Source organism: Hemiscyllium ocellatum, chromosome 14 (assembly GCF_020745735.1).
Source record: "Hemiscyllium ocellatum isolate sHemOce1 chromosome 14, sHemOce1.pat.X.cur, whole genome shotgun sequence".
Lineage (NCBI taxonomy): Eukaryota > Metazoa > Chordata > Chondrichthyes > Orectolobiformes > Hemiscylliidae > Hemiscyllium > Hemiscyllium ocellatum.
Window position 1 is genome coordinate 63,780,393 of NC_083414.1, and position 12,654 is coordinate 63,793,046.

Here is a 12,654-nt window from a genome sequence, read left to right on the forward strand (position 1 = left end):
GGTCCCTTAAACCTACCAGGGGTGTCACAGCCTTGTCCCTCATGAAATCCATGACAAGTAAGTCACTCGCCTTGTGTGTTTGTGTGTGTAGTCATTTTGTTTAAGCCACCGTGTGTTCGCCTACTGTGAATACCAGCTAAAAACAATGACCACAGATGCTGGAAACCATGAGTGGAGCTGGAAACCAAACAACCTTGTGGTGGCATGTTCCAGAGACGGTGGTACCCTCGCCTCGGAGGGTGGAAATGAAGGTGGAGGAGAGGAGTCAGTAGTTGAAAATGCGTTGCTGGTTAAAGCACAGCAGGTCAGGCAGCATCCAAGGAATAGGATGCTGCCTGACCTGCTGTGCTTTAACCAGCAACGCATTTTCAACTGTGATTTCCAGCATCTGCAGACCTCATTTTTTACTACGAGAGGAGTCAGTAACCAGGCGCTGAGGGATCCTGCCGAGCCCAGTCCGTGAGCTCATTCTCAACTTCCCCATTTCCTCCGTGTGACGCAAAGCCGGGGAGAAAGAGACCGAAAACTTTTTTTCCGCTGTGTCTAACATAGCTGTCAGTCTCAGGAGGGAGAGAGAGAGAGAGAGCCGACCGGCTGTTTTACACCGAACATGAGTTCACCGTACTTCGTGTTGGACATCCATGCCCAGACGATGGAAGAGTTTTATTTGGTCATGGACACTCTAGCGCCGGGGATGTGGCATCGTTTTGGTGAGTTGTGGGGTCAAGTAACACGGCGCAGTAAATAACACACAGTAAACAGCCACCCTGCCTGTAGCCAGGGAGTTAGCTTCGGGCTGGGCTTGGTCATTAACGTGTTTAACAACGTGTCATGGTATTTCCTCCACCTCACCGACCCCTCCAGAAACTGATGGGTTCAACAAGAGGCTGCAGCAGAGTTATGCTGGACTCGGAACGTTCACTCAAATCAGACTCAAAGTGATCTGTTTTGTGGGATTTGCAGATGTCTTTTTTTTTCGCGAATCGTAGGCGTGTCGCCAGAGGCAAACTGAAAGCGAGGAGGCAAAGACGTGGCGCCTGCCCCCTCCTTTCACCCTCTCATTGGCATCTTGTCATTTTTTCTTCCGTGCACCACAGGTCTGGTCCAGTACTATGTCATGTTTCCACTCCCCACAGTCCCGCCAACGGGGGACGCACTGTAGCTCCCCCTCCCCCCCTCCCATACTCGCTGCAGCAGCAACCACCTGCATTGGTGTAGCGCCCACCGCGAGTGGACCCTGGCCTCAGGGTTTCACGGGAGCGTTGTTGACCAGGCAAGCAAACACCAAAAACAAATATCCCGAGCGGTGTTTTGTGTCAGAAGCTTGGTTAAAGGTGTAAAAGAGGGAGGGGGTGGGGGTGGTCAGTGTACTTGTTTCACTGAGGGGGAGGGATGTGTGGAATGCTAGAACCTGGCATCTCAGCAACCGAACTCCTAGTTGCCAATGATGGGTTACGGCGTTTTTTTTAAAAGGAAAGACATTGCAGAGTATTGTCAGTTTAAAAAGAGTTCTAATCTCCTTGTTCAGATTACTCTATTTCAGGTGGGATTTGAACCCACACCTCACATTTGGGGACACTACCATTGTATCACAACAGCTCCCTAAGTGACATTGCTAGTTAAGTTCAGAATGAGTTGTGGAGGAGGAAGTAGGAAGATGGGAGTTGAGGATTGTCAGAACATTAGGTGCATTAGTCAGAGGGAAATAGATCTGGGTGGGTTAGTCTTCGAAGGGTCGGTGTGGATATGTTGGGTCGGAGGGCTGTTTCCACACTGTAGGGAATCTAATCTAATTTCATGAACTCTTTGATTTCGCTGATGGGTGAGTGCCAAACCAGAGGACACAGCCTAAAAATACAGGGTAGGCCATTTAGGACAGAGATGAGGAGAAACTTCTTCACCCAGAGAGTGGTGGCTGTGTGGAATGCTCTGCCCCAGAGGGCAGTGGAGGCCCAGTCTCTGGATTCATTTAAGAAAGAGTTGGATAGAGCTCTCAAGGATAGTGGAATTAAGGGTTATGGAGATAAGGCAGGAACAGGATACTGATTAAGGATGATCAGCCATGATCATATTGAATGGTGGTGCAGGCTCGAAGGGCAGAATGGCCTACTCCTGCACCTACTGTCTATTGTCTATTGAATGGTGGAGCAACACACTCCCCTTCCGTTCCTACTTCTCTCAGTCCACTGCCAATCTCCACTTACCATATAACCAGGTAATAGTGACCCTTCTACTTGAACCTACAACCTTGTCGAGCTCTTGAATCTTTTTACAACTGTGCATTCTTCCAGTTCCAGCCTGTGCACTTCCTTGATTTCCTTCACCTCACCACTGCCATGCCTTCTGGTGCCTGAGCAGTAAGATGGAGAATTTCTCTCTTTTAGTTTGCTTCTTAAAATCTGAATCTGTGGTTAAGCCTTTGGTCCTATTTTATCTATGACCCTACACTGGGCAAGAAGCACTGGGATATGAGACTACCTTCAAGGCGTTATCCTTCTGGGGGAGTTATGTTTTAAGAGCATGTTGTTTTTCTATTGCAACATTTTAGGCTGCAGCTAGGCAAATATCAAATGTGACCATTTTGACAGGGTCTGTGCATAGGGTTCAGTGCCATTCTCTATATCATGATACCCCTTGATTTGTTTCATTATGTTAAAAGTAACCATAGGATATAGGAGCAGAATTAGGCCATTTGACCCATTGAGTCTGCTCTGCCATTTAGTCAAAGAATCCCTACAGAAACAGGTCATTTACCCCATCAAGTGTATACCAAGTCTCCAAAGAGCAACCCATCCAGATCCACCCCTGTAACCATTTCCCATAGCTAATCCACCTAGCTTGCACCTTCCTGGACACTACAGGGCAATCCACCTAACCTGCTTGTCATTGTGACTGGAAGGAAACCAGAGCAGCCAAAGGAAATCCCACACGGTCACGGGGAGAATGTGCAAACTCCACACAGACAGTTACCAGAGGGTGGAATCAAACTCAGGACCCTGGCACTGAGAGGCAGCAGTGCTAACCACTGAGCCACCGTGTCTGATATGTTTCTCAACCCTGCTTTCTTCCCGTAACACCTGATTCCGTTACCAATCAAAGTACTATACAGATGTAATTTGTTGGTTTGACATTCATGTGTAAGACTATTCTGTACATCACAAAACCACAATTATTATGGTGCAGAGGGAGACCATTTGGCCAACCGTGCTTCACAAATCAACTAGAGATTTTTGAGAATGTAACTAGTAGACTAGACATTGTAGAGCCAGTGATTGTAGTGTTTTTAGATTTTCAAAAGGTTTCTGATAAGGTTCCTCAAAAAAAAGGCAGATGGGCAAAGTTAAAGCACTTGGGATAAGGAGTAATATATTGGCTGACTGGATTGGTTGACTGACAGAAAACAGTAGGAATAAATGAGTCTTTTTGAGTGGCAGAGACTAGTAGGGTACTGCAACGACCAGTTTTTGGGCCCCAGCTATTCACAATGTAGATAAATGACATGAATGAGGAATGCAAGAGCAATACTTCCATGACTGCTGATGATACAAAACTGGGCAGCTTTGTGAGGAGGCTTCAAATTGAATGAGTGCACAAAGACATAGCCATGCTGTATTGCATCTGCCAAATGTGAAGTGATACCTTTCAGTGTGATAAACACAAAGAAAGAATATTATTTTAAATTATGATTTTGGGTAGTGTGGCTGTACAAAGGGATCTTGATGTCCCTATATACTAGGCAATGAAAGGACATAGGCAGATGCAGTAAGCAATTAGGAACGTAATGGTGTATCACCTTCATTGTGAGAGGATTTGTGCTCAGCAGTAGGGGTATCTACTGCCTTGGGAAAAGGTTTCCTAGCGTCACATTTACTGCTTTTGAAAATGACCTTGTATCTCTGTCCTCTTGTTCTCTTCCTTTCATGGGTTGTGTTTTTATTTTTGACAGTGGTCAATGTAGACACCAGACCTATCAGATTATTATCATCTTGCTGCAGGGTTAGAATCTTGAGCGTTGAGAGTTGTATTGGCACCTCCATGACTTTTTCTCTCGTTCCTTGATTTGTCTCGCTGCTCACTTTGAGTCTTAGCAAAAATTGCCACAGAGTGAAATAGCTTCCTTTTACGAAATTGCAAGTCTGTTGTGCAGGATAGTCCAGATTAATGTAATTTTCCACTCAAATGCCCACTCAGAAAAATCGAATTATCATATAGCTGGTATCAATGGACTCTTTTTCTGATGAGCCATCATCGATACCTTTGACTCATTTTTGAAGTACTACCTCACCATCGTTAAGCTGGGACCCTGACAAGCTCTTTTAAAAGTAACAGGATGGTCAAATATTTTTATAGTGTAGAAACCGCTGATGTGCCTTCTGTATTCGGAAATAAAGACGTCAAACATTTTCACTAAACAATGTTCGCCTTTTGTGCTCCAATCTGTGTTTTGTTCACAGTTTCCATCTCTTGCTTGAAAAGATTTAGCCTGGGGGTGTGTTGAATAATCAGACCAGGTAACTATTTGATATCATCACCCAGGAAATGCCGGCGTATAGATATTTTCATGTTTAAATATATGGACATTCACTATCCATACTCCTACAAAGAGGCTATGTCTTTTAGTGGACATGGGAAGTGGAGAATGTGAGTTCAATACTGGGAATTATCTCTTCTGTTCCTGCAATTTGTGGCATACTTCGCTAGAATGGTGAAGCATCAAGCTGAGGTGATTGCCCTCTTAGAGTCAGCGTCTTAGAGGTGTACAGCAGGGAAACAGACCTTATGGTCCAACTTATCGTAAATTAACCTAGTCCCATTTGTTAGCATTTGGCCTATATCCCTCTAAACCCTTCCAGATGCCTTTTAAATGTTGTAATTGTACCACCACTTCCTCTGGCAGCTCATTCCATACACACTCCACCCACTACTTGAAAATGTTACCCCTCCGATCCCTTTTAAATCTTTCCCCTCTCGCCTTAAACCTCTACCCACTAGTTTTGGATTCCCCTACCCTGGGACAAAAGACCTTGGCTATTCACCCTGTCCATGCCCCTTATAATTTTTAAAATCTCTATAAGGTCAGCCTTCGCCCCAGGAAAAATACCCCCAGCCTATTCAGCCTCTTCCTGTAGCTTAAATTGTCCAGCCCCAGTAACGTCCTTGTAAATATTTTCTGCACCCTTTGAAGTTTCACAACATCTTGCGTATAGCAGGGAGAATAGAACCGAACGCAGTGCTCCCAAAGTGGCCTAACCAATGTCCTCTTGATGACTAGAATCAAATATTCCTGGATCACTTTGCACTAATATAACTTCTGGATTAAAAAAAAAGGATATGAAGACACTTGGTAGATTGTAAACAAGATTTGCAAGGATAACATGAGATTATAATTGTTGTAAAGAATGAACAGGCAGAAACTTATTCCAGAGAAATGAAAGGAAGCTTAACAGACATATATAAAATCATGAAGTATTTTGAGATAAATGTTAAGAGGTTGTTTCCATTTGTGAGGTAAGTCCCTCTAAAGGCTATGAATGTAAGGTGGACCCTAATTAAAAAACAATCTGATGCAGGAAAACTTTTAAAATCAGAAATTGGTTTGACTGTGGAACTTGTTACAGCTTTCATGTCTGAGGATGTACCATCAATGGTCATTTATTTTCACCACCTCGATGAAAAAGCTTGACAATCATCTTTTCAAGATAGTGCTCTATGTGAAAAGGAACTGGAAACAAAAAGACCTACCTATCTGAAATGGTGACTGCAGTATTTTATTCATGACCGTTTCATTGCTAATGAACCAGAATGTTCGTGGGTGAATCCTATTGCCTTTCACTCATATATATAAAAGTGTGGGGATCCTTCATTAAAATCATGTGATGATTATTCACTGCTGTCTTAAATGCAGGTACTTTTCTTTATGTAGCATCCTTTCAAGTCCACTGAATGACTCATTTACTGACAGTCAATAAAGCACTCTTGAAGAGTGGGCACAGTTGTGTTGCAGGAAACACAGCAACTCCAACATGCAGCAATGTGATGATGACTGAATATTCTTTTTTTTAATGATGAGAATTGAGAAGTGTGTAATGCATGGACATATGTTTAAGTTCAACCAAAGGGAGCAGCACTGTTTCAACTGAAATGGTGATATCTCTAATAGAGTGATGGCTCCCTTGGTACAGCACTGGTATGTTCGCTTGATCTTTGCATTCTGGAGTGAGACTTGAGCCAACAGCCTTCTGACTCAGTCAAACATGCTGCCAACTGAGCTGTCGATGACAAAATATTGAACTTTTTTCTTGAACAACAAAAGAGAATGTTTTCAAGCCACAAATATCCAGATAGAAGGAAGATATTGTGGGTTGATCCAATATCAATGTCATTATCAGAGATGACAGCATTTTGGAAATTAATCAGCATGAGGTTATACTGTCAGCAGAAGCACTTCTCCATAGAGATTGAGTGAGATAGCTCAAACTCAGTGAACTGCTTGGTTTCATGACGTAGAGTGTTGTTTCCAATTGCTGTAATAAAGTCACCATTGTCCTACTGAGCCATAGGGCTACTTTCTCATTAGAGAGAGACAGAGACAGAGACAGACAAAAGGTGGTGGTTTAACCTGAGGGTCACCATGTCTTAGGCAAGGGGAGAGGTTAAGGAGAGTCATAGTAACCTCAGCCAGTGCAGGATTGAACCCATGCTGTTTGGCATCATTTCTGCATCACATATCACCATCAAGCTACTCAAGTATTAACATGCAATTGTACAAAAGTGTCACAAAAATATGATTTTTAAAAATTTTGAAACACTCAGAACTGTGTCTAAACAAATTTTTGGTCACCAAGCAAGTTTTTAGTCAGGTATCATGCAAAGTGCATTTGGTTTTCTACAAAATATTCAATTGGGTGGTACAAAAGGTGACTACACAAGAAAAGAGCTTCTGGTGTTGAATAACACATTAGCATGGATAGAGGACTGGCTACCAAACAGAAAACAGTCAGGATAAATAAGTCATTGTATGAGTGGATTTGGGGCAGGAGCCTCTGTATTTATGACCTGTGTTTGACGGAGGGATTGAGTGTCATACAGCCACAGATGTCTCGAGCAGGAAAAAAAGGCTCTTTAGCCCACTGAGTCTGTGCTAGTCAAAAACAACCACTGAACTGTTCTAATCCCCTTTTCCATGGTGCATTGCAGGCAAATCTGCTGATGATACAAAGATAGGTAAATAGTCCAGTTGTGAGGAATCTGCGAAGAGATGTTAAGTTAGTTGGCAAAATATTGATAGAGTATAATATCAGAAAATGTGGTTTTGGCCAAAAGTAGATTAGCACATTATTATTTAAAGGAAGAGAATGGCAAATACCACATTACATAGGGATTCAGGTGTGCATAAACTTAGCAGAAAAATGTGGTGCTGGAAAAGCGCAGCATCTAGAATCCTGATTCCTGAAGAAAGGGTAATGCCCGAAATGTCGATTCTCCTGCTCCTTTGATGCTGCCTGACCTGCTGCGCTTTTCCAGCAACACATTTTTCAGCTCTGATCTTCAGCATCTGCAGTCCTCACTTTCTCCCCATAAATTTAGCGTATAGGTACAGCAAGTAATTCAGAAGGCAAATTAATGAAGTCTTGTTACATGACCACACTTAAAGGGCCATGTAAGATGTGACATTTTTACTTCAGGAGGGTTTTATTTGCAATAAAGGTGGCTCAGATAAAGCTAACTAGGTAGATTCCTGGGAGCAATGGGTTGTTGTATGGAAGAAAATTTGAGCAGATTGGGCTGATTACTCCATTGGAATTGTAAAGAATGGGAGATGATCATATTGAAACTTAGGTGATCTTGTGAGGGCTTAACAGGGTGGGTGCTGAGACAATCTTTCTTGACACAACACAGTTTTGAAACTGTGACCCTCTGAGCAAAACAAGGGGGGTCTTCCAGTTAAGACATAAATGTGGAGGAATTAATGACGTTTGGAATTCTCTACGGCAGAGTAGAGTGGATGTTGGGCTGGGGTGGGGGAGGCAAGATTCAAGAGTTATGGCTACTTTGCAATCAGATTGACTGTTATTTTATTAAATGGTGAACGGGCCTGAGGGGCCTAAAAGCTAATTTCTTATGACAGTTTCATAATTTTGTAAATGATCTTGGTGCTAATGTGTCATGTCAGTGTGGACCATGTATGCAGCATTTTTCAGATACTGCAGTCTGATTACAGGTACAATATGCATTTGATTGGTGGCTTTGTCGAGTGTGAGTGTGGGGGAATCAATCTTATGAAATTATTCTCTGACCCTCAATCATTGGCAATACCTATCAGATTCTGCGTGATTTTCCATAAATTAAAGATGCTGAAAATGTGTTGCTGGAAAAGCGCAGCAGGTCAGGCAGCATCCAAGGAACAGGAAATTCGACGTTTCGGGCATAAACGTCGAATCTCCTGTTCCGTGGATGCTGCCTGACCTGCTGCGCATTTCCAGCAACACATTTTCAGCTCTGATCTCCAGCATCTGCAGTCCTCACTTTCTCCATAAATTAATGATGCCTACAATCAGCAGATGGAGGGTAAGTCCAGTTAAACTGAAATGCACCGGCTCAAAGAGGTGGTTGAAGCATAGTCGGAGGCTACAATAGCTTTAAAACACTTCAGAATGTTTTGAGATTGTGCACAGTCCCACATAAATATGTTTTTCATGCTTTAATTCTGATATATTTTTATAACACTGCACAGTGCATCACTGAACAATCTCCACCAAGCAGAGTGTGACATTACTACAGTGCATAATGGAGTGTTTGTTTTCCTTATCTCCTCTACATAATCTCAATGTGAGGGAAGGCAGCCGATTAGCAACTTTCACGTATTCACACTACCTTTTCAGCCTCTCGTATCGTAGCTGACCAGACTGAACTAAGGAAGATTGAATCTCTCGGAGGAAATAACAGCAGGACCAGAGAGTTGATGTGGGCATGGGGAATGAGACAAGCAACAGTTCAACAACTTCTACACATCCTGAATGAGTTGCAGCTGTATCGTGCAGCAGATATTATTCTATCACGTGAGTATATCCCTTTCTAGGTAGAAATTTTTTGACGTTCTAATAATTTTACTTTAGAAAAGGCATCAGAATGCTCATTATCAGCACATACTATTTTCAATGAGTCATCAGTTTGAATCCAGCCCAGGCCACTGGGCCAGTCGCGTCTATTTTGGCTCTAAAATTCAAGGATGAAGTTGTTTGGAGCCATCTTAAAGCCCAAATCCTGGTAGGACAGAGCTCGCTATATAAAATTGATCCTAATTTGGCAGTAAATTGACAAAATCACTTGAAAGTATGGCTGGTGGGTGGAAAGTGAAAAATAATCATGTGTTCCTCTGAGGTATGTCAATAAAATACAGTTGAGGGAGGATTATTTTACATGTGACCTGTATGATATCAGATTTGCATTGCTTAAGATTAATGCTGGATATTTACAAAGGAGGAGTCTGCCTTTTCATAGAACAAATACTAGGGAATGGCCAGCTTCAATTAGAGACAATCTAATTATTGCCCCATGGCAATACTGTCATTGAATACCTCACGATCAAAATTCTGGGGGTTATCAATGACTAGGAACTGAACTGGACTAGCCATATAGATACACTGGCTACAAGAGTGGGTCAGAGGCTAGCAATATTGCAGTGAAACACCTCTGGAACCTGGGCATCCTGGCTCAGCGATAGGGACACTACTACCAATGCACCACAAGCATCCTTAAAAAAAACCTAACCAATGAATAAAGGAACAATTCACAAAACTTGAGGGCTCACCCAGGATTTACATTTCCAACATCTTTCTGAAGTGGGAATCATACATCTAGGCCAAAAAAAACAGCAAAGTACAGTTGCCATAGTCTCTGAGGACCAAAGGGTTGCACTTTGATAGAGAGAGAGAGACGATTAATGGTGAGTTTAGTCTGAGGGTCACCATGACCCCTGTAAAGGGTAAGGTTAAGAAGGTGGGATCTGTATGACAGCAACAGCTGTCATATGGGTGGCACAGTGGTTAGCACTGCTGCCTCACAGCGCCAAAGATCCGGGTTCAATTCCTGCCTCAGGCGACTGACTGTGTGGAGTTTGCACATTCTCCCCGTGTCTGCGTGGGTTTCCTCCGGGTGCTCCGGTTTCCTCCCACAGACCAAAGATGTGCAGGTAAGGTGAATTGGCCATGCTAAATTGCCCGTAGTGTTAGGTAAGGGGTAAATGTATGGGTGGGTTGCGGGTCGGTGTGGACCTGTTGGGCCAAAGGGCCTGTTTCCACACTGTAAGTAATCTAATCTAAAAAAAAAAGCTGCTGCAGGAGTTGAACCTGTGCTGTTGGTATCATGCGGCATTGCAAACCAGCAATCCCGTTTTCTAAGTTAGAGAATTTCACAAGTTCGCTAACCTTTGAGTGAATACATTTTTCCTCAGATAGTCCTAAATGATCTAACCTGTATCCTATGACTAAATCCCCTGGTTTTAGACTTCCCAACCAGGGAAAATGCTGTCCCTAAATCTAGTCCATCCAACCCTTTGAGAAGTTATACATTTCAATCCGATCCTCCCTCATCCTTCTAAACTCGAGTGAATACAGGCCCAGTTGAACCAATCTTTCTTTATCAGATAGTCTTACCATCCCTGGTATCAGCCCAGTGAAGCTCTGCTGCACTTTCCCTGTATATCCTTTGTAGCGTGGATACCAAAACTGCGCTCGTGACTCCGGGTGTGATGTCATCAAGGCTCTGTATAGCTGCAGCAGGCATCCCTAATTCTCAACTTTTACATTTTCAAATTTAGCCACTTTGCTATATGTTTGCCCATTTACTCAACTTATCTAAATCACATTGAAGCCTCTTTGCTTTTCTCTCTCAACTCTCAATCCCACCCAATCTTGTCATCATCCAGGTCATTTTTAAATATTGTGAAGGGCTGGGGCCCAAGCACTGATCTTTCTGTTGCTCCATTAGTCGCTGTCTGCCACTCAGAAATGGACATATTTATTGCCATTCTCTATTTTCTGTCTGTTAATCAATTCTTGGTCCATGCCAATATATTACCTCTTATCCCATGTGCTTTAACTTTGCCACTAACTTCTTATGAAGGACCTTATCCAAGGCTGTCTGAAAATCCAAATACTCCACATTCACAAGTTCTAAGACCATAAAACAAAGGAGCAGAAATTAGGCCATTCAGTCCATCGGGTCTGCTATGCCATTCAATCATGACTGTTATGTTTCTCAACCCCTTTCTCCCACCCTCTTTCCATAACCCTTGATCCCCTTGACAATCAAGATTCAATGACCTGGCCTCCACCGTCTTCTGTGGAAGTTCTCTCATATCTATTTACATCCTCGGAAACTCAATTAGAATTGTTCTGTGTGATTTGGTTTTTATAAACCATGTCTAATCCAATGAAGGCTTTCCAAATTTTCTGTCATCCTGTCCTTTATTAAATAGACTCTAGCATTTTCCCTGCTACTGCAAAAGTGCTTTCTCTCTTTTTTTAAATAGTGGGATTACATTTGACCCCCTCCAATCTGTACAAACTGCCCCAGAGTCTATAGAATTTTTTAAGTTATGTCCAACATACAAAGAGCGGCTTCCTATAATACTCTGCGATGTACATGATCAGACTCTGGTGATTTGACGGCCTTTAACCTTTGTTAATTTCCTCAGCATCTTTTCCTTTTTCCATTACTGATTAACTTCAATTCTGCCCCCTTGCTAGTCCTTGACACTCTAACTAAGAATTAGTTATTGAAACCAAAATACTCGGCAGAGATTATAAATAATTACTGGAACTCAGTTGAAGGGCTCATATATTTGGAAAATGTAATAGGCCACTTTACACTTCATCTTGAGCTGTGGCATACCTCAAAAATGTCCAATCTGGCATTTGTGGGCCATTTAAGAGCATAATGTCAAGTCTTTGAGGATCACGTGGAAAGTTTAAATCCACTGACCTAGGAGTTTACAAAAATCTCTCAGTCTTGATCCCCTTTCCAGTCAAGAACCTATCTAGCTCTATGTTAAATACACTCAATGTCTTGGCCTCCACAGCTTTCTGCAGCAATGATTGACCACCCTCTGGCTGAAGAAATTCCTCCTCATCTCAGTTTTAAAGGCCATCCTTTCCTTTTGAGGCTGTGGCCTTTGGCTCCTAATCTCTTCTCCTAGTGAAACCATGTTATTCATGTCCAATCAATCAGGCATCTGTGTCCTGTAAGTTTCAGTCAGATCCTGCTCCCCATTCACCCTTCCTTCTAAATTCAATCAAGCACAGACCGAGAGTCCCCAACAGCTCTTCATATGACATCATCCCTGGGATCATTCTTGTAAAACTCCGCACGGTGGCACAGTGGTTAGCACAGCTGCCTCACAGCACCAGAGACCCGGGTTCAATTCCTGACTCAGGCGACTGACTGTGTGGAGTTTGCACATTCTCCCCGTGTCGGCGTGGGTTTCCTCCGGGTGCTCTGGTTTCCTCCCACAGTCCAAAGATGTGCAGGTCAGGTGAATTGGCCATGCTAAATTGCCCGTAGTGTTAGGTAAAAGGGGTAAATGTAGGGGAATGGGTGGGTTGCGCTTCAGCGGGTCGGTGTGGACTTGTTGGGCCGAAGGGCCTGTTTCCA

General features: G+C 43.0%; 1 protein-coding gene across 1 annotated transcript in view; it reads left to right on the top strand.

The window, feature by feature from the left end:
• Window positions 1-396: 396 nt before the first annotated feature.
• Window positions 397-12,654, top strand: part of LOC132822165 (interleukin-1 receptor-associated kinase-like 2) — a 50,299-nt gene continuing 38,041 nt past the window's right edge. Inside the window, exons 1-2 of the mRNA XM_060835238.1 lie at window positions 397-710; window positions 8,883-9,059. Coding sequence (XP_060691221.1) covers window positions 611-710; window positions 8,883-9,059 — 277 coding nt within the window. The 5' untranslated portion in view covers window positions 397-610. The remainder of the gene's footprint in view (window positions 711-8,882; window positions 9,060-12,654) is intronic.